This window comes from Ranitomeya imitator, chromosome 8 (assembly GCF_032444005.1).
Source record: "Ranitomeya imitator isolate aRanImi1 chromosome 8, aRanImi1.pri, whole genome shotgun sequence".
NCBI classification, from domain to species: domain Eukaryota; kingdom Metazoa; phylum Chordata; class Amphibia; order Anura; family Dendrobatidae; genus Ranitomeya; species Ranitomeya imitator.
Window position 1 is genome coordinate 1697487 of NC_091289.1, and position 22219 is coordinate 1719705.

At 53.1% G+C, this 22219-nt stretch overlaps 1 protein-coding gene across 5 annotated transcripts in view; it reads left to right on the plus strand.

Annotated features, from left to right (window-relative positions):
* Positions 1-30: 30 nt before the first annotated feature.
* RNF123 (ring finger protein 123) overlaps positions 31-22219 on the plus strand; it is a 106167-nt gene continuing 83978 nt past the window's right edge. For 2 of the 5 annotated variants that reach the window (XM_069735978.1, XM_069735982.1), the window contains exons 1-4: positions 31-130; positions 2958-3042; positions 3804-3888; positions 8793-8872. In XM_069735978.1, coding sequence (XP_069592079.1) covers positions 2961-3042; positions 3804-3888; positions 8793-8872 — 247 coding nt within the window. In that variant the 5' untranslated portion in view covers positions 31-130; positions 2958-2960. Of the gene's footprint in view, positions 257-737; positions 754-2508; positions 2525-2932; positions 3043-3803; positions 3889-8792; positions 8873-22219 lie in introns of those variants that run through there. The other 3 variants (XM_069735979.1, XM_069735981.1, XM_069735980.1) reach the window with 3 other exon arrangements.

Genomic DNA, 22219 nt, shown 5'->3' on the forward strand with positions numbered 1-22219 from the left:
AAAGCTAAAAAGAAACAGGAAGTGTCCTGAGGGGCGGGGAGCGGTGCAGGAGGAGGAGTCAGCGGTGGAGGAGGAGGAGTCAGTGCTGCCGGGAGCGCACAGCACATAGCACGCAGGCAGAGCCCGGGAGGTGAGTGTGCGGGCCGCCGTCACTATGGAGACAGCGTGGCCGTGTGCAGCCGCCGGTCCGGGCGGGGGTTCCGGTGCTCCGGGACATTGGCCGCTGTGACACTGCTCCGGATCCTGCGCTGATGGTGTGAGTGCACCTGTGGGCTCCTCCCACTGCGCAACCACTGACGTCACAGCGGAGGGGCGGTACCACGAGGAGCTGGGCAGGATGCTCCGCCCCCTCCCCAGTGCAGCACCCACACCTCAGGTCATGTGACTGGCAGGTTGTCGTGCTGACTCTCTCCTCAGGTCATGTGACTGGCAGGTTGTCGTGCTGACTCTCTCTTCAGGTCATGTGACTGGCAGGTTGTCGTGCTGACTCTCTCCTCAGGTCATGTGACTGGCAGGTTGTCGTGCTGACTCTCTCTTCAGGTCATGTGACTGGCAGGTTGTCGTGCTGACTCTCTCTTCAGGTCATGTGACTGGCAGGTTGTCGTGCTGACTCTCTCTTCAGGTCATGTGACTGGCAGGTTGTCGTGCTGACTCCTCAGGTCATGTGACTGGCAGGTTGTCGTGCTGACTCCTCAGGTCATGTGACTGGCAGGTTGTCGTGCTGACTCTCTCCTCAGGTCATGTGACTGGCAGGTTGTCGTGCTGACTCTCTCTTCAGGTCATGTGACTGCAGGTTGTCGTGCTGACTCTCTCTTCAGGTCATGTGACTGGCAGGTTGTCGTGCTGACTCTCTCCTCAGGTCATGTGACTGGCAGGTTGTCGTGCTGACTCTCTCTTCAGGTCATGTGACTGGCAGGTTGTCGTGCTGACTCTTCAGGTCATGTGACTGGCAGGTTGTCGTGCTGACTCTCTCTTCAGGTCATGTGACTGGCAGGTTGTCGTGCTGACTCTCTCTTCAGGTCATGTGACTGGCAGGTTGTCGTGCTGACTCTCTCTTCAGGTCATGTGACTGGCAGGTTGTCGTGCTGACTCTCTCTTCAGGTCATGTGACTGGCAGGTTGTCGTGCTGACTCTCTCTTCAGGTCATGTGACTGGCAGGTTGTCGTGCTGACTCCTCAGGTCATGTGACTGGCAGGTTGTCGTGCTGACTCCTCAGGTCATGTGACTGGCAGGTTGTCGTGCTGACTCTCTCCTCAGGTCATGTGACTGGCAGGTTGTCGTGCTGACTCTCTCTTCAGGTCATGTGACTGGCAGGTTGTCGTGCTGACTCTCTCTTCAGGTCATGTGACTGGCAGGTTGTCGTGCTGACTCTCTCCTCAGGTCATGTGACTGGCAGGTTGTCGTGCTGACTCTCTCCTCAGGTCATGTGACTGGCAGGTTGTCGTGCTGACTCTCTCCTCAGGTCATGTGACTGGCAGGTTGTCGTGCTGACTCTCTCCTCAGGTCATGTGACTGGCAGGTTGTCATGCTGACTCTCTCCTCAGGTCATGTGACTGGCAGGTTGTCGTGCTGACTCTCTCTTCAGGTCATGTGACTGGCAGGTTGTCGTGCTGACTCTTCAGGTCATGTGACTGGCAGGTTGTCGTGCTGACTCTCTCTTCAGGTCATGTGACTGGCAGGTTGTCGTGCTGACTCTCTCCTCAGGTCATGTGACTGGCAGGTTGTCGTGCTGACTCTCTCTTCAGGTCATGTGACTGGCAGGTTGTCGTGCTGACTCTTCAGGTCATGTGACTGGCAGGTTGTCGTGCTGACTCTCTCTTCAGGTCATGTGACTGGCAGGTTGTCGTGCTGACTCTCTTCAGGTCATGTGACTGTCAGGTTGTCGTGCTGACTCTCTCCTCAGGTCATGTGACTGGCAGGTTGTCGTGCTGACTCTCTCCTCAGGTCATGTGACTGGCAGGTTGTCGTGCTGACTCTCTTCAGGTCATGTGACTGGCAGGTTGTCGTGCTGACTCTCTCTTCAGGTCATGTGACTGGCAGGTTGTCGTGCTGACTCTTCAGGTCATGTGACTGGCAGGTTGTCGTGCTGACTCTCTCTTCAGGTCATGTGACTGGCAGGTTGTCGTGCTGACTCTCTCCTCAGGTCATGTGACTGGCAGGTTGTCGTGCTGACTCTCTCTTTAGGTCATGTGACTGGCAGGTTGTCGTGCTGACTCTCTCTTCAGGTCATGTGACTGGCAGGTTGTCGTGCTGACTCTCTCTTCAGGTCATGTGACTGGCAGGTTGTCGTGCTGACTCTCTCTTCAGGTCATGTGACTGGCAGGTTGTCGTGCTGACTCTCTCTTCAGGTCATGTGACTGGCAGGTTGTCGTGCTGACTCTTCAGGTCATGTGACTGGCAGGTTGTCGTGCTGACTCTCTCTTCAGGTCATGTGACTGGCAGGTTGTCGTGCTGACTCTCTCCTCAGGTCATGTGACTGGCAGGTTGTCGTGCTGACTCTCTCTTTAGGTCATGTGACTGGCAGGTTGTCGTGCTGACTCTCTCTTCAGGTCATGTGACTGGCAGGTTGTCGTGCTGACTCTCTCTTCAGGTCATGTGACTGGCAGGTTGTCGTGCTGACTCTCTCTTCAGGTCATGTGACTGGCAGGTTGTCGTGCTGACTCTCTCTTCAGGTCATGTGACTGGCAGTTTGTCGTGCTGACTCTCTCTTCAGGTCATGTGACTGGCAGGTTGTCGTGCTGACTCTCTCTTCAGGTCATGTGACTGGCAGGTTGTCGTGCTGACTCTCTCTTCAGGTCATGTGACTGGCAGGTTGTCGTGCTGACTCTCTCTTCAGGTCATGTGACTGGCAGGTTGTCGTGCTGACTCTCTTCAGGTCATGTGACTAGCAGGTTGTCGTGCTGACTCTCTCTTCAGGTCATGTGACTAGCAGGTTGTCGTGCTGACTCTCTCTTCAGGTCATGGCTTCTAGAGGCTCCGGAGCGTCACTGACCAAGAGAAGCTTCCGACTGTCCAGCGAACCGGAGAAGATAAAGCTCACAGGTAAAACATGGCCGACATCCACCTGTGGAATTATGGGAAGGAGTCTGGTGCCGGCCCCTCGGGATTATGGGAAGGAGTCTGGTGCCGGCCCCTCGGGATTATGGGATGGGGTCTGGTGCCGGCCCCTCGGGATTATGGGATGGGGTCTGGTGCCGGCCACTCGGGATTATGGGATGGAGTCTGGTGCCGGCCCCTCGGGATTATGGGATGGAGTCTGGTGCCGGCCCCTCGGGATTATGGGATGCAGTCTGGTGCCGGCCCCTCGGGATTATGGGATGGGGTCTGGTGCCGGCCCCTCGGGATTATGGGATGGGGTCTGGTGCCGGCCCCTCGGGATTATGGGATGGGGTCTGGTGCCGGCCCCTCGGGATTATGGGATGGGGTCTGGTGCCGGCCCCTCGGGATTATGGGATGGGGTCTGGTGCCGGCCCCTCGGGATTATGGGATGGGGTCTGGTGCCGGCCCCTCGGGATTATGGGATGGGGTCTGGTGCTGGCCCCTCGGGATTATGGGATGGGGTCTCGTGCCGGCCCCTCGGGATTATGGGATGCTGCCAGTGTTCACTTCCTGCTCACACAGTTGAGGGTTCGCTGCTGTGTATCGGAAACGTTTCCTTTGCGCAGACCGCTCTTGTCTGCTCTTACACACTGTAGCAACCCTTCAGCTGTGTGAATGGCAGGAGTAGATGTGGCTCGGGGCTGATTCCCTGGGGCCCCATCGCAGCCTCGGCCCGTGCTCCTGCTGTCTCTCCTGTGTTGTAGGCATCGTGAGCGAGCGGCTCCTGAGCCAGTACCTGCACCGCGTGTTCCCGGGCAGCGAGGAGGCGCAGCATGGCGCCAACTACAGGTAACCGGACCCCCGCACTAGCAGTGTGTGCCCCCGCTGTCATCGGTGCTGGTGATGAGTGACGGCTGCTGCGCTTGTGCCCTATAACAGGCCTGCTCCGTCACCTCCTATAAATAGCCTCGGCCCCCTCCTCCTGATTACTGCCCACAGCTTCCCTCCTCCTGGTTACTGCCCCGCAGCCCCCCTCCTCCTGGTTACTGCCCCGCAGCCCCCCTCCTCCTGGTTACTGCCCCGCAGCCCCCCTCCTCCTGGTTACTGCCCGCAGCTTCCCTCCTCCTGGTTACTGCCCCGCAGCTTCCCTCCTCCTGGTTACTGCCCCGCAGCTTCCCTCCTTCTGGTTACTGCCCCGCAGCTTCCCTCCTCCTGGTTACTGCCCCGCAGCTTCCCTCCTCCTGGTTACTGCCCGCAGCCCCCCTCCTCCTGGTTACTGCCCCGCAGCTTCCCTCCTCCTGGTTACTGCCCCGCAGCCCCCCTCCTCCTGGTTACTGCCCCGCAGCCCCCCTCCTCCTGGTTACTGCCCCGCAGCCCCCCTCCTCCTGGTTACTGCCCCGCAGTCCCCCTCCTCCTGGTTACTGCCCGCAGCTTCCCTCCTCCTGGTTACTGCCCCGCAGCTTCCCTCCTCCTGGTTACTGCCCCGCAGCTTCCCTCCTCCTGGTTACTGCCCCGCAGCTTCCCTCCTCCTGGTTACTGCCCCGCAGCTTCCCTCCTCCTGGTTACTGCCCCGCAGCTTCCCTCCTCCTGGTTACTGCCCCGCAGCTTCCCTCCTCCTGGTTACTGCCCCGCAGCTTCCCTCCTCCTGGTTACTGCCCGCAGCTTCCCTCCTCCTGGTTACTGCCCCGCAGCTTCCCTCCTCCTGGTTACTGCCCCGCAGCTTCCCTCCTCCTGGTTACTGCCCCGCAGCTTCCCTCCTCCTGGTTACTGCCCCGCAGCTCCCCTCCTCCTGGTTACTGCCCCGCAGCTTCCCTCCTCCTGGTTACTGCCTCGCAGCCCCCCTCCTCCTGGTTACTGCCCCGCAGCTTCCCTCCTCCTGGTTACTGCCCCGCAGCTTCCCTCCTCCTGGTTACTGCCCCGCAGCCCCCCTCCTCCTGGTTACTGCCCCCTTCCTCCTGGTTATTTGCCTCCTTCCTTCTGGTTATTGCCCCCTTCCTCCTGGTTATTGCTCCCTTCCTCCTGGTTATTGCCCCCTTCCTCCTGGTTATTGCTCCCTTCCTCCTGGTTATTGCTCCCTTCCTCCTGGTTATTGCCCCCTTCCTCCTGGTTATTGCCCCCTTCCTCCTGGTTATTTGCCTCCTTCCTTCTGGTTATTGCCCCCCTTCCTCCTGGTTATTGCCCCCTTCCTCCGTGTTATTGCCCGCTCCTCCTGGTTATTGCCCCCTTCCTCCTGGTTATTTGCCTCCTTCCTTCTGGTTATTGCTCCCTTCCTCCTGGTTATTTGCCCCCTTTCCTCCTGGTTATTTGCCCCCTTCCTCCTGGTTATTTGCCCCCTTCCTTCTGGTTATTGCTCCCTTCCTCCTGGTTATTGCCCCCTTCCTCCGTGTTATTGCCCGCTCCTTCTGGTTATTGCCCCCTTCCTCCTGGTTATTTGCCTCCTTCCTTCTGGTTATTGCCCCCCTTCCTCCTGGTTATTGCTCCCTTCCTCCTGGTTATTGCTCCCTTCCTCCTGGTTATTGCCCGCTCCTCCTGGTTATTGCCCCCTTCCTCCTGGTTATTGCTCCCTTCCTCCTGGTTATTGCCCCCTTCCTCCGTGTTATTGCACGCTCCTTCTGGTTATTGCCCCCTTTCTCCTGGTTATTGCCCCCTTCCTCCTGGTTATTGCCCCCTTCCTCCTGGTTATTTGCCTCCTTCCTTCTGGTTATTGCCCCCCCTCCTCCTGGTTACTGCCCCGCAGCTTCCCTCCTCCTGGTTACTGCCCCGCAGCTCCCCTCCTCCTGGTTACTGCCCCGCAGCTTCCCTCCTCCTGGTTACTGCCTCGCAGCCCCCCTCCTCCTGGTTACTGCCCCGCAGCTTCCCTCCTCCTGGTTACTGCCCCGCAGCTTCCCTCCTCCTGGTTACTGCCCCGCAGCCCCCCTCCTCCTGGTTACTGCCCCCTTCCTCCTGGTTATTTGCCTCCTTCCTTCTGGTTATTGCCCCCTTCCTCCTGGTTATTGCTCCCTTCCTCCTGGTTATTGCCCCCTTCCTCCTGGTTATTGCTCCCTTCCTCCTGGTTATTGCTCCCTTCCTCCTGGTTATTGCCCCCTTCCTCCTGGTTATTGCCCCCTTCCTCCTGGTTATTTGCCTCCTTCCTTCTGGTTATTGCCCCCCTTCCTCCTGGTTATTGCCCCCTTCCTCCGTGTTATTGCCCGCTCCTCCTGGTTATTGCCCCCTTCCTCCTGGTTATTTGCCTCCTTCCTTCTGGTTATTGCTCCCTTCCTCCTGGTTATTTGCCCCCTTTCCTCCTGGTTATTTGCCCCCTTCCTCCTGGTTATTTGCCCCCTTCCTTCTGGTTATTGCTCCCTTCCTCCTGGTTATTGCCCCCTTCCTCCGTGTTATTGCCCGCTCCTTCTGGTTATTGCCCCCTTCCTCCTGGTTATTTGCCTCCTTCCTTCTGGTTATTGCCCCCCTTCCTCCTGGTTATTGCTCCCTTCCTCCTGGTTATTGCTCCCTTCCTCCTGGTTATTGCCCGCTCCTCCTGGTTATTGCCCCCTTCCTCCTGGTTATTGCTCCCTTCCTCCTGGTTATTGCCCCCTTCCTCCGTGTTATTGCACGCTCCTTCTGGTTATTGCCCCCTTTCTCCTGGTTATTGCCCCCTTCCTCCTGGTTATTGCCCCCTTCCTCCTGGTTATTTGCCTCCTTCCTTCTGGTTATTGCCCCCCTTCCTCCTGGTTATTGCTCCCTTCCTCCTGGTTATTGCTCCCTTCCTCCTGGTTATTGCTCCCTTCCTCCTGGTTATTGCCCGCTCCTCCTGATTATTGCCCCCTTCCTCCTGGTTATTTGCCTCCTTCCTTCTGGTTATTGCCCCCTTCCTCCTGGTTATTGCTCCCTTCCTCCTGGTTATTGCCCCCTTCCTCCTGGTTATTTGCCTCCTTCCTTCTGGTTATTGCTCCCTTCCTCCTGGTTATTTGCCTCCTTCCTTCTGGTTATTGCCCCCTTCCTCCTTGTTATTGCCCCCTTCCTCCTTGTTATTGCCCGCTCCTCCTGGTTATTTGCCTCCTTCCTTCTGGTTATTGCTCCCTTCCTCCTGGTTATTGCTCCCTTCCTCCTGGTTATTGCCCCCTTCCTCCTGGTTATTTGCCTCCTTCCTTCTGGTTATTGCTCCCTTCCTCCTGGTTATTTGCCTCCTTCCTTCTGGTTATTGCCCCCTTCCTCCTTGTTATTGCCCCCTTCCTCCTTGTTATTGCCCGCTCCTCCTGGTTATTTGCCTCCTTCCTCCTGGTTACTGCTCCTTCCTTCTGGTTATTGCTCCCTTCCTCCTGGTTATTGCTCCTTCCTTCTGGTTATTTGCCCCCTTCCTCCTGGTTATTGCTCCCTTCCTCCTGGTTATTGCTCCTTCCTCCTGGTTATTGCTCCCTTCCTCCTGGTTATTTGCCTCCTTCCTTCTGGTTATTGCCCCCTTCCTCCTTGTTATTGCCCGCTCCTCCTGGTTATTGCCCCCTTCCTCCTTGTTATTGCCCGCTCCTCCTGGTTATTTGCCTCCTTCCTCCTGGTTACTGCTCCTTCCTTCTGGTTATTTGCCCCCTTCCTCCTGGTTATTGCTCCCTTCCTCCTGGTTATTGCTCCTTCCTCCTGGTTATTGCTCCTTCCTTCTGGTTATTTGCCCCCTTCCTCCTGGTTATTGCTCCCTTCCTCCTGGTTACTGCTCCTTCCTCCTGGTTATTGCTCCTTCCTCCTGGTTATTTGCCCCCTTCCTCCTGGTTATTGCCCCCTTCCTCCTGGTTATTTGCCTCCTTCCTTCTGGTTATTGCTGGTTATTGCTCCCTTTCTTCTGGTTATTGCCCCCTTCCTCCTGGTTATTGCCCCCTTCCTCCTGGTTACTGCTCCTTCCTTCTGGTTATTTGCCCCCTTCCTTCTGGTTATTTGCCCCCTTCCTTCTGGTTATTGCCCCCTTCCTCCTGGTTATTGCCCCTTTCCTCCTGGTTATTGCCTCCTTCCTTTTGGTTATTGCTACCTTCCTCCTGGTTATTTTCCCCCTTTCCTCCTGGTTATTTGCCCCCTTCCTTCTGGTTATTGCTCCCTTCCTCCTGGTTATTGCCCCCTTCCTCCGTGTTATTGCCCGCTCCTCCTGGTTATTGCCCTCTTCCTTCTGGTTATTTGCCTCCTTCCTTCTGGTTATTGCCCCCTTCCTCCTGGTTATTGCCCGCTCCTCCTGGTTATTGCCCCCTTCCTTCTGGTTATTGCCCCCTTCCTCCTGGTTATTTGCCTCCTTCCTTCTGGTTATTGCCCCCTTCCTCCTGGTTATTGCTCCCTTCCTCCTGGTTATTGCTCCCTTCCTCCTGGTTATTTGCCTCCTTCCTCCTGGTTATTTGCCTCCTTCCTTCTGGTTATTGCCCCCTTCCTCCTTGTTATTGCCCGCTCCTCCTGGTTATTTGCCTCCTTCCTCCTGGTTACTGCTCCTTCCTTCTGGTTATTTGCCCCCTTCCTTCTGGTCATTGCTCCCTTCCTCCTGGTTATTTGCCCCCTTCCTCCTGGTTATTTGCCCTCTTCCTCCTGGTTATTGCCCCCTTCCTCTTTCCATTCCTCTGTAGCTGGATGTAATTCCCAGCATCCTCCACTGCTGCAGGACGCCAGGTGACAACTCTGGAGATGGTCATGGTGGCCATTGTGGTTGTCAGCCGTCTTTTCACACGTCAGGATCCGCTGTACTTTATGTGAGGAGGAGGAGGAGAGGCGCCGCTGATCACACACTGACCGTCTGCTGCTCTCCACAGGAAACCTCTCACCTTCCAGAACCTAGACGAGCGGCTTGACCGACTACTGACCGCAGCGCAGACCACAGATGAGGGCGCAGGTGAGGACTGCATGGGGCGAGGGGGTCTGTGTCCAACTGGTCATAATATACAGGGGGAGTCCTCCATCCAACTGTGTACACATCTCATCACTACGGGGGGCTCCTCACATACAGATGTGTATATATATACAGTCTTGTCACGGATCCCTTCTCCGTGGTGTCATGAGTTCGCCACGTGCCCGCTCTCACACATGACTTGGGGTTGTGCCTGCAAGGGTTAATCTATCTCCCCACTCTCAGTCCAGCATTCAACCTCTGTCCCATACTGTAATGGGAGCATAAATCACACACCGACCCAGGCCACACACCCGCTCATACACGCTGCCACCACTCACCGAATACACGGGCGATGAGTCCCGGACTAATAATAATACTAATAATGTCTATCACTCGTAAGGCTCACACACCTCAGGCTATGGATTCTTTTAGAACATTCAAGGTTCAACTTGTTAAAGTTTTATACTTTAATAACAAAAGGGTCAGTGCATACAATAAGAAAAAGGTATAAAAATATGATAATAAAAAGTGAAAGTTCATGTTGAAGCGATAGGCAAAATAACGTTTTGGCCAACCCGTGGCCTTGTTCACAATATCACTGTGGTGAACCGAAAAAAACAAACAAAAAAGACTTAATCAGACAAAATATAAATATACATATGTACAATTGCAAGGGCAGATATACATTTTTACGAATACATGTGAAGAGAGGTTGCCAAGATGAGGTCCATTTGCCAAAATAAAGATACATGTTCAATTCGACCAATAGAGCGAGGGGAGGGTTTATAGACCATAAGGACCTTAGACGAGGAGACGGGTTTAGCAGAGGTGAAGTGTAAAACATACAGACGGATAAGAACATTGAACAGACCCAGAGAGCACATTTGTTGTGTACGGGTTAATATGTTGTATGGCTGGAAAATTTGATAAGGGACCCGGTCGGATCCACCTGCAAAGAACAATACTGTATGAGGTACGGTAGAGCCAGAGCTAGTATATATATAGGCGGTATAACAGTGTATACTGTATGAGGTACGGTAGAGCCAGAGCTAGTATATATAGGCGGTATAACAGTGTATACTGTATGAGGTACGGTAGAGCCAGAGCTAGTATATATAGGCGGTATAACAGTGTGTACTGTATGAGGTACGGTAGAGCCAGAGCTAGTATATATAGGCGGTATAACAGTGTGTACTGTATGAGGTACGGTAGAACCAGAGCTAATATATATAGGCGGTATAACAGTGTATACTGTATGAGGTACGGTAGAGCCAGAGCTAATATATATAGGCGGTATAACAGTGTATACTGTATGAGGTACGGTAGAGCCAGAGCTAATATATATATAGGCGGTATAACAGTGTGTACTGTATGAGGTACGGTAGAGCCAGAGCTAATATATATAGGCGGTATAACAGTGTATACTGTATGAGGTACGGTAGAGCCAGAGCTAATATATATAGGCGGTATAACAGTGTATACTGTATGAGGTACGGTAGAGCCAGAGCTAATATATATATAGGCGGTATAACAGTGTATACTGTATGAGGTACGGTAGAGCCAGAGCTAGTATATATAGGCGGTATAACAGTGTATACTGTATGAGGTACGGTAGAGCCAGAGCTAATATATATAGGCGGTATAACAGTGTATACTGTATGAGGAACGGTAGAGCCAGAGCTAGTATATATAGGCGGTATAACAGTGTATACTGTATGAGGTACGGTAGAACCAGAGCTAGTATATATAGGCGGTATAACAGTGTATACTGTATGAGGTACGGTAGAGCCAGAGCCAATATATATATGCTGCCATCAGGGCACAGTGCGCAGGCGCCGCTCTTCACCTGGCCACAGTGAATTTACTCTCAGTTTCCTACAAATGCGCTCTGCGCATGCGCCCGCGGGTACCGCATATCCGGTCATATGACCGGCTGGAGCCGTATTTAAACATGGTGGCGGGCATTATCAGTAGCCTTCCCAACGCCTAGACACTGACGGTGTCGGCATCTCCCACTCATCCACCAATGCTGGCCCTGCATCCCAGGATCTGTCACCGCACGGAAGTGAGACACCATCGCCCTCTCAGATAAGTAATGGATCTACCTACGATGATCCTCAGCCTGACCTGACCTTTCAGTCTGATTCTATAGGCCAGACTGGTACTATACAGGTACTATACTCTTCCTCTAAATCTGCACATGGACGTCTGGCGACACCTTACTCCTGGTATCTTATACCCTGTCTGCTACTCTCTCTACAGCCACACGCAGCAACTCTATAGCTATATCCCGAGCCGGGGCCGTTTACAGTACATTGGCAAGTAGAGGGTTAAGATTACGCCATTCTGGTGTTTATACTGAATATATAACTGCAGTTACCTCCCATGTCTATAAGACCCTATGCTCCATAATCAGATATAAGGGGCAGTCTTCTGCTCCCTTCCTCCGGTGTCTATAGAACCTGTATATACATTATATCCACTCCGATATGGTATGAAATATCATAAGTAGTTTTCTTGCTAGCCTGCGTGGGCTAAGCCCCCCTTCTTGGAGTGATACTGCAAATTCCTGGCTTTCCTTCTCAGAGAGTGTGGGGGTTAGGAGAGCCAAAAGTATTTACGACCGGCATTTCCTGTGTAAGCTATTGTTCAGCTATAAGTGAAGTAGATACTTCGAGGATCCATGAAAGATTCTTTGTTTAGTTTTTGTTAGATATTAGGCAAACGATTTAAGCTAGACATACGAAAATATATATTCTTATTCTCACTCGGTGTATCTAACCATTCCCCGAAACACGGGCTTCTAACTCCGTCTGGTAAAGAAGTAGGGTTTTCTCTGTAAATATGTATCCCAGATAGGACATATTTGATCTCATTAGAATGCTCACGTTAATCCGAGATGAATGATGGATTGGTTAGGACTATGAGATGTTTTGTAGCAGAATTATAGAAATTAGATATAGGTTAGGGTAAAATCAGTAAACTGAAGAGGTAGGAGGGACGAGGTGATCCAACCCCTTTCTGGGATGTTACAGGCTTAAGCTATAACTGTCTGCACACATCCCCAGCTTCTTTCTTGTCCTATTTTCCTGGAAGAGCTGAGTACATCCCATGAGTTGGGACGTATGGAAAACTGCCCTAGCCTGGTTGCCTGTCATGCTTTGAACATGTGAGTGTTGCTTTTTCTCATTTATTCCCTTTATGTTATAATTACCCTTGTACATATTTGCAATTGTCTCATTTATAACATCTTTATAAAATATTTTTGCTAAAGCACTGCCTAATTTTTTATGGGATATAATATTATATGTTAGTTCATTCTCCATGCTCTAAACGCACCCTGTCTCTGGAAGAGAATTACGCTACTGTGTTGGGTTAGCTTCGGACCCGTTTAATCGAAGCTGGTGGCAGTGATACCGTGCAGACTTTTGGGTTATGCTGAAGCGACTGCGGCGTTGCTAATTATTGTTCCTGCCTGAGTGGGAGTAGTTTATCGCGTCGCTGCAGCGTGCCCAATAGCCAGTACATAGCAGGCAGCCTTTCTGGCGACTAATTACCCAGGGTGCAGTACCTAATCTGACCTGAGAGTAAGGGGGGCACCAGAGAGCTGCAAGTGTTAAGTGGAACTGTAAGCGGGATATACATAAATCCCTGCAGTTCGTGGTATATTGAAAGCAGTGGGATACCTAGAATAAGCCCCTGCTGTAAACTAAGAGGTCAATAGCCTTGTGTGTGTTTTCTCATCACATCGTGGAGTGGAGGGATAACTAAGATAAGCCCCCCTGCACATGTGATAGCCGTCTGTTGGCCTAAAGTCACCTCAATCCGTGACGTAGGGGTGACGGTCACGGTGTGAATCCTGACCCATTGGTGACAGCGGTCAGGGGAATCCTGACATTTGGTGGCAAGGCGGTGGGATATTAGAGCATTAGTGATTTGGTTTGAGCAATCATTCCTCTCACTAAAAACTTGCAGAAAGTGCTTGCGAGGACTCTGCGCAAATAAGTTTGGAGAACGAACTCAGTGTTTTATTAGTCTTGAGACAATTGTGTACGGGTAATTATTCTCTTCCCTTTCTCTTCGTTTTTCTGTCCTATCTTTTATTTGGCAACCATGGTTGTGCGGGAAGAAACCTTCTATGAGCAGCAGACGAGAGACACCCTTATTGCCTTATGCAAGTCACAGCACATTGACTTTGCGGGCAAAAACAAAGCCCAACTGGTCGCAGTTCTGGTGCAATGGGAAGCCGCTCGAGACCAATCTCAGAGCTCAGAGGCCGCAGAAGCCAGCACCAGCGAACATGGTGCTGCAGCAGAGGTCCAACCACTGAATGCTGGCCCTGTTAGCAATCCGGGCGAATTGGACCCCCACCTGCAGGCGGCCTTGAAAGAATTCCCCACTGACGACCATGAGGGACGTCGGCAGCTGATTCAGCAATACCGGCAGGAGGCCCAGGCCCAGCAAGCCGAGAGAGAGGCCCGAGCTGAGCGAGAGGCCCAGGCCCAGCGAGCCGAGCAGGAGGCTGAGAGAGCAGAGCGGGAGGCTGAGAGAGCCGAGCGTCAAGCCCAGCGAGCACATGAACTGGAGATGCTCCGGCAGGGGGGGATGCCCTCCACCGCCCAGAGATGTGAGCCCAGCAGCGCTCAGATACCGAAGCCCCGGCCCGATCACTTTCCTGTTATGGAGAAGGACGGGGACTTGGACACTTTTCTGCGGGCCTTTGAGAAAGCCTGCAGACAGTACCGGCTGCCTACAGATGAATGGGCCCGATACCTGACACCAGGGCTGAAAGGTAAAGCTCTGGAGGCGTTTGCTGCCCTCCCTCAAGAACAAGATGGAGACTATGAGGCCATCAAGCAGGCTCTGATAGCCAAGTACCAGCTTACACCCGAGGTGTACCGTAGAAAGTTCCGGACCCTCCAACGTGGCCCACACGACAGTTACAGTGATGTGGTGCATGGACTGGGGACCCACTTTGACCAGTGGACCCAAGGACTGTCAGTGACCACCTTTGCACAGCTGCGAGACCTGATGATCAGAGACCAGTTCTTTCATCTTTGCCCAGCTGAGGTGCGACAGTTCGTGATGGACAGAGAACCCAAAGACGTGACGAAAGCAGCGCAGATTGCCGATGCCTATGAGGCCAACCGTAGATTGGAAGCGCGGAAGCCAGTCACCACCAGCTGGAGAAGGGGGTAAGCCTGCAACCAACGCCAGTACCCCTGCCAGCCAGCTCACCAGAGGTCCTGTCCCCGTAGCCAACAGCACCAGACCTACCACCGAACCTCGCAAGTGTTTCACCTGCCATCAGACTGGTCATATCAGTCCCTCCTGCCCAACCAAGCAGAAGAACCCCCCAGCCAAGGCCCCAGGGCCTAATACAGCAGTTCTTTTGGTGGGTGGTGTGGTTGGGAGGGTGTGTGACAACGTACAGCCCGTCACTGTGGGGGGCCATGTTGCTACAGGCCTCAAGGACACCGGGGCTGAACGAACCCTCATCCGACCCGAACTGGCGGCCCCTGAAGAAATCATTCCGGGGAAAACCCTAACTGTCACTGGGATTGGGGGCATCAGCTGTCCCTTACCGATGGCCCGGGTTTTTATTGATTGGGGTGCCGGGAGCGGGGTGAAGGAAGTGGGGCTGTCTGATAATTTGCCCACTGATGTTTTGTTGGGGACTGATTTGGGGAGGATGGTTGCATACTACGTCACTGACACCCCTCCCCAATCTACTAATGAGGGTAACATTAACCCTGATGATGGGAAATCGCATGTGTTACCTGACCATGCTTTATCTTGTAATGATGCATCTAATAACCATTTTTTCCTAGGATTGATGGTGAAAATGTTGTACCTGTGCCAGCTGAACCTGATAATGATTTTTCTGTGAAGGTTAATGTGTCCATAGGTACAGGCGTGCCCAGCCACGTCGCTCTGCGGAGTGAGACGGCTGAGGAACCCCTAACAGGGGCAAGTGTCGGTGCTACAGGAAATGGGGAGATGCATGGGAACCGTGAGGAAGGTGATGCCATGAAATTGACCAGTGCCACCGAGGAAGGTAACTGGCCCATAAGTAGCACTGCCCCTGGAGTGTTGGGGGTGGATGGGGAGGTAGAGCTCATAGCAGCGCCGGCTGATGGGACTGTAGAAACCCCCGGGGAGACAGCCTACGTAGCTGCTGTCACCCGCAGTCAGAGTGCCCGGAACGCAGATAACTGTCTGCCTTCCGGACCCTCCTCAGTCATTACTGTGACTGAACCAGAGGTGGACCCAGAGCAGGTCCAAGAGGGTTCCCGTGGGGAAGGGACCCTGAGGTCGCTTCTGGCTTCCCCTAGCCAGGAGTTTCAGGCCGCTCTGCACACAGATGCGAGCCTAGAGAGTTTGAGACAACTTGCCGGGACGCCCACCTCCGTGACTGATAAGGAGAAGGTGTTCTGGGAACGAGGAAGGTTGTACCGGGAGACAGTACCCGGAGAATCACAAAAGGAGTGGTTGAGGGAAAGACAGCTGGTCGTCCCGCAGCAATTCCGGGGTGAGTTGTTGCGGATTGCCCATGAGATCCCGCTAGCTGGACACTTGGGGATCAGCAAAACTAAGGCCCGGCTTTCTCAACACTTCTATTGGCCTAAGATGGGGACAGATGTGTCAAACTACTGCCGATCCTGTATCACTTGTCAAAGAGTGGGGAAGGCGGGGCCTGCTCTTAAGGCACCCCTGATCCCTTTCCCAGTGATAGAGGAGCCTTTCCAGAGGATCGCGGTGGACATTGTGGGCCCGCTGGCCGTCCCCAGCAGCTCTGGAAAGCAATACATCCTTACTGTGGTAGACTACGCTACCCGGTACCCAGAGTCAGTAGCTCTGTCGTCAACTAAGGCAGATAAGGTGGCGGATGCCCTGTTGGCCATCTTTTCACGTGTAGGGTTTCCCAGGGAAATGCTTACTGATCAAGGGACCCAATTTATGTCTCGCCTAATGGAGGCTCTCTGTAAGAGAATGCAGGTGAAGCACCTGGTATCGAGTGCGTATCACCCACAGACCAATGGCTTGTGTGAACGCTTCAATGGTACCCTCAAACAGATGCTACGCATGCTGGTTGAGACTCAAGGGCGCGACTGGGAGCAGTACCTCCCACACCTGCTGTTCGCTTACCGAGAGGTTCCGCAGGCCTCGACGGGGTTCTCCCCCTTCGAGCTCCTGTACGGCAGGCGAGTCCGGGGACCCATGGGGTTGGTAAGAGAATCCTGGGAAGAGGAGCCGAACCCTTCTGAAGTGTCCATAGTGGAGTATGTCATGCGCTTCCGTGACAAGATGCAGACCTTGACGCAGTTGGTGCATGACAACATGACGCAGGCTCAGGCTGATCAGAAGCACTGGTATGACCAGAACGCCCGGGAGCGGACCTACCACGTGGGTCAAAAGGTGTGGGTGCTGGTCCCCGTACCAACGGATAAGCTTCAGGCAGCCTGGGAGGGCCCGTACGTCGTCCACCAACAGCTCAACCCGGTCACTTACGTGGTCACGCTTGACCACGCTCGGGGTAGGCGAAAGGCCTTTCACGTCAACATGATGAAGGCTCATCACGAACGTGAACCTTTCGTCCTACCGGTCTGCAGCTTGCCCGAAGACGGTGAGGAAGACACCCTCCTGGACATGCTGGCCCAAGCCAAGGCCAATGGGTCCATCGAGGACGTGGAGGTAAGCGCCTCGTTAACTGAACCCCAGCGGTTGCAGTTGCAAACCACACTGGAACCCTTCCGGGTCGTGTTCTCCAACCGACCTGGGAGGACTGAGTTAGCCGTCCACGAGGTGGACACCGGGAATCACGCCCCACTACGGCGAACACCCTATCGAGTCTCTGACCAGGTGCAGCAGATTATGCGCCAAGAGATGGATGAGATGTTACAGCTGGGGGTGATTCGAAGGTCAAAGAGCGCGTGGGCATCACCTGTAGTTCTCGTGCCAAAGAAGGACCGGACCACCCGGTTCTGCGTGGACTACAGGGGGCTCAACGCCATCACAGCCTCGGATGCGCACCCAATGCCGCGCATCGAGGAGCTGCTTGAGAAGTTAGCTGGCGCAAATTACCTAACAATAATGGATCTGAGTCGAGGATACTGGCAGATTCCCCTGAGCCCCGAGGCGCAGGAGAAGTCAGCCTTTATCACACCCTTTGGACTGTACGAGTCCACGGTCATGCCCTTTGGCATGAAGAATGCCCCTGCCACTTTCCAGCGGATGGTCAACCTCCTGCTTCAGGGACTGGAGAAGTACGCCGTGGCGTACTTGGATGACATTGCCATCTTCAGTCTCTCCTGGGAGGAACACCTGCAGCATCTCGAGGAGGTGCTCCAGCGAATTCACCAAGCAGGACTGACTATCAAGCCGGGAAAGTGCCAGATGGGCATGAGGGAGGTTCACTACCTGGGGCACCAGGTAGGCAGGAACACCCTGAAGCCAGAGCCTGACAAAGTGGGAGTGATCGTGAACTGGCCCACTCCCGTGACCAAGAAACAGGTGATGTCCTTCCTGGGCACTGCAGGGTACTATAGGCGCTTCGTACAGCACTATAGTAGCCTGGCAAAACCTTTGACGGACCTCACCAGGAAGAAGCTACCCCACATCGTCAACTGGACAGATGGCTGTGAGGGGGCCTTCCAGGCGTTGAAAACCGCACTGTGCAACGCCCCTGTGTTGAAAGCAGTCGACAGCAGTCGACCGTACTTGGTGCAGACCGACGCCAGCGAGTTTGGCCTTGGTGCTGTGCTCAGCCAGGTTGACTCGGAGGACCAAGAGCACCCCGTGTTATACCTGAGCCGGAAGCTTTTGCCGAGGGAAGTGGCCTACTCCACCATCGAGAAGGAGTGCCTGGCCATAGTATGGGCCCTGCAGCGCTTACAGCCCTACTTGTACGGTCGCCCCTTCACTGTGGTGACCGACCACAACCCTCTGCGCTGGCTAAACGCCATGTGTGGAACCAACGGCAGGTTGCTACGCTGGAGCCTTGCCCTTCAGCAGTTTAACTTCACCATTGAACACAAAACGGGCAAAGAGCATGGGAATGCAGATGGACTCTCCCGCCAGGGTGAACCTACTGCGGTGCCCATGGAGGCATACCGTGGGGTACTGCCTCCCTAGCGCACACCAAAAAGGGGAGGTGTCACGATATGGTATGAAATATCATAAGTAGTTCTCTTGCTAGCCTGCGTGGGCTAAGCCCCCCTTCTTGGAGTGATACTGCAAATTCCTGGCTTTCCTTCTCAGAGAGTGTGGGGGTTAGGAGAGCCAAAAGTATTTACGACCGGCATTTCCTGTGTAAGCTCTTGTTCAGCTATAAGTGAAGTAGAAACTTCGAGGATCCATGAAAGATTCTTTGTTTAGTTTTTGTTAGATATTAGGCAAACGATTTAAGCTAGACATACGAAAATATATATTCTTATTCTCACTCGGTGTACCTACCCATTCCCCGAAACAAGGGTTTCTAACTCCGTCTGGTAAAGAAGTAGGGTTTTCTCTGTAAATATGTATCCCAGATAGGACATATTTGATCTCATTAGAATGCTCACGTTAATCCGAGATGAATGATGGATTGGTTAGGACTATGAGATGTTTTGTAGCAGAATTATAGAAATTAGGTATAGGTTAGGGTAAAATCAGTAAACTGAAGAGGTAGGAGGGACGAGGTGATCCAACCCCTTTCTGGGATGTTACAGGCTTAAGCTATAACTGTCTGCACACATCCCCAGCTTCTTTCTTGTCCTATTTTCCTGGAAGAGCTGAGTACATCCCATGAGTTGGGACGTATGGAAAACTGCCCTAGCCTGGTTGCCTGTCATGCTTTGAACATGTGAGTGTTGCTTTTTCTCATTTATTCCCTTTATGTTATAATTACCCTTGTACATATTTGCAATTGTCTCATTTATAACATCTTTATAAAATATTTTTGCTAAAGCACTGCCTAATTTTTTATGGATTATAATATTATATGTTAGTTCATTCTCCATGCTCTAAACGCACCCTGTCTCTGGAAGAGAATTACGCTACTGTGTTGGGTTAGCTTCGGACCCGTTTAATCGAAGCTGGTGGCAGTGATACCGTGCAGACTTTTGGGTTATGCTGAAGCGACTGCGGCGTTGCTAATTATTGTTCCTGCCTGAGTGGGAGTAGTTTATCGCGTCGCTGCAGCGTGCCCAATAGCCAGTACATAGCAGGCAGCCTTCCTGGCGACTAATTACCCAGGGTGCAGTACCTAATCTGACCTGAGAGTAAGGGGGGCGCCAGAGAGCTGCAAGTGTTAAGTGGAACTGTAAGCGGGATATACATAAATCCCTGCAGTTTGTGGTATATAGAAAAGCAGTGGGATACCTAGAATAAGCCCCTGCTGTAAGCTAAGAGGTCAATAGCCTTGTGTGTGTTTTCTCATCACATCGTGGAGTGGAGGGATAACTAAGATAAGCCCCCCTGCACATGTGATAGCCGTCTGTTGGCCTAAAGTCACCTCAATCCGTGACGTAGGGGTGACGGTCACGGTGTGAATCCTGACCCATTGGTGACAGCGGTCAGGGGAATCGTGACAATACTGAATATATAACTGCAGTTACCTCCCATGTCTATAAGACCCTATGCTCCATAATCAGATATAAGGGGCAGTCTTCTGCTCCCTTCCTCCGGTGTCTATAGAACCTGTATATACATTATATCCACTCCAGGTACCGCTGCATATTCTATCGCCGCACACTGTTATACCGCCTATATATATTAGCTCTGGCTCTACCGTACCTCATACAGTATACACTGTTATACCGCCTATATATATTAGCTCTGGCTCTACCGTACCTCATACTGTATTGTTCTTTGCAGGTGGATCCGACCGGGTCCCTTATCAAATTTCCCAGCCATACAACATATTAACCCGTACACAACAAATGTACTCTCTGGGTCTGTTCAATGTTCTTATCCGTCTGTATGTTATACACTTTGCCTCTGCTAAACCCGTCTGTTACAGAACCCCCCAGCACCAAGAATGTTATGCAGTATATGTATGTATAATAGCTTCCATGTGAAATGCATCAGTCCACAGGCTGCGCCCCTGGACAAGATATTCTCTTTCTGACCTCCCCCCACCTTTGTAATTCCCACAGTAAATATTGGCAGGCTCCGGCCCCCTCCGGCTATTGTAAAGTAGGTCTGGCCTGCTGTTTTCCTATTGGCCTGCCCTGTGTATCTGTGTTATATCTTCTGTGTGCTGTAAATAAAGTGGGTTCTTAGACTGGAAATACGTGGAGTAGCAGTCAGCTTTTATATGCTCTCATGTAATCAAGAAATTCCAGCCAGCGTCCTTCATTCAGAATCCAGCAAAAGCAGAGTGGACTTCCTGAAACACGGGGTGGTACTGAAAGAGGTACCCCAGCTTGGTAGACCCCGTTACACTGGTGGCAGACAGCGGGATGTGATACCCTTTCTACAGGAGGAAAGGAATGAATGGAAGACAACTACCAGAAGTTAAAGAGGACTACATTAAAAGATCTGGTGGAAGCCCGAGGGTTAATCGCCAGCAACAAAACAAAAGCGGATTTGATTGCAGCCATCATGGAACACGACAGTGCAGCGCCCCCCAATGTGAACGTGGAGGAGACTGAATTCCAGAGGGAGGTAAAGAACAGACTGGCGTTCTATGGCCCAAACCCTGCAGTAGAGATCATACGAGAGGTGATGGCTGATGTGCGTACTGATCTGAAGGAAGAGATGGCCGAGCGGACCAGGATAGAGCTGACCAAGATGGAGATGGCAGAGCGGACCAAAGTGGAGCTGGCCAAGATGGAGATGGCAGAGCGGAGAGAGGAGAGTCAGCGAGCAGGGGGAGCTCTGGCCTCCGCCCAGGTACCTTCAACCGTAAGCCACAAAAAGATCCAGTATAATGCCTTCCGACAGTTGGGGGAGGCAGAGGAAGACATTGATGGCTTTCTGCAGGACTTTGAGCGGCAGTGTGCCCTTCATCAAGTGAAGCCGGAGGAACAGGTTCAGATTCTGGCCAGCAAGCTGACAGACCGGGCAGCGGACGCCTATCACACGGTACCTGATGAGGACTGTATGGACTATGAGCGGATCAAAGAAGTGATCTTGGCCCGGTATGCGCTGACACCAGAGGCATACCGCCAAAAGTTCCGCGGACTTATAAAACGAGTAACCGATACCCACGCTGAATGGGCCTGTAAATTACGGTGGTCACTGCTACAGTGGGTACAAGGGAGCCAAGCAACCACTAAGGAGGACGTCCTCCAGCTCTTCTTGTTAGAACGATTCTTTAATGGACTAAACCCCGAGACACAGGAATGTCTTCGGGACAGGCGGCCAATGACTCTTGAGGAAGCCGCTCATCTTGCCGATGAACATCATGATGCCAGGAGGCCTCAGTTGTCCGGATCAAAGATGGTCACTAGGGGTCCGCCCATGGACCTGGAGGGCCCCAAACCACCGAAGATTGTAGGGGGACCAGCTAGAAACCCGGCCTATCACAGTTCCCCTGGGGCGCGATGCCACACCTGCCGTCAGCTGGGCCACCTGCAAAGACAATGTCCCAACCAGACTCAGCATACCCAGTGGCCAAAGGCGGGAACAGCTACCTTCCGCCGGGCCGCTGTGCACTGCTACCAAGGCAAAGCTGACCCGGCATTGGGGGCTACAACTAACCAAGGGGTGGAAGACATGGAGGAAGTGCTGCATGAAGTAGACCCCGTGCAGGCAGCCCGGGCAGATAATCGACAACAGGTCGTGTGGGTTAATGGGAAACGCATGCAGGGACTAAGAGATTCCGGAGCAACTTTGACCCTTGTGAAGCCTCATCTCGTCCGGGACCAAGAGAAGACGGACCGGACAGTGGCAGTCCGTGTAGCAGGGGGAGCCATACATCGACTGCCCACTGCCAGGATTCACCTGAACTGGGGAGTTGGGGATGGCCTTGTTGAGGTCGGCTTGATGGAAGATTTGCCTGCAGACGTTTTGCTGGGAAATGACTTGGGGCCCATGTTGTCTGCCTTCTCGGTTGCCCCTCTGGCTGAGGCATATCCTGTGACCACCCGGAGACAAGCTTGAGCTGCGGAGGTGGAATCACACTCAGAGGAGGCCCAGGTAAGACATCCCAGCCCTACACGTATTCCCATAGCCAGACACATTTCTTGGGCCACCCCAGATGAATTTAAGAGGGAGTTACTTGAGGATCCTTCATTGGAGGGATATCGTGGGAAGGCACAGGAGGGGTGAGGGGTACTGGAAAGGGAACAGTTTATATGGAAGTAGGGACTCCTCTACCAGATCACAGAGCAGCACCACACAGGGACGAGCCCCACTATAAAA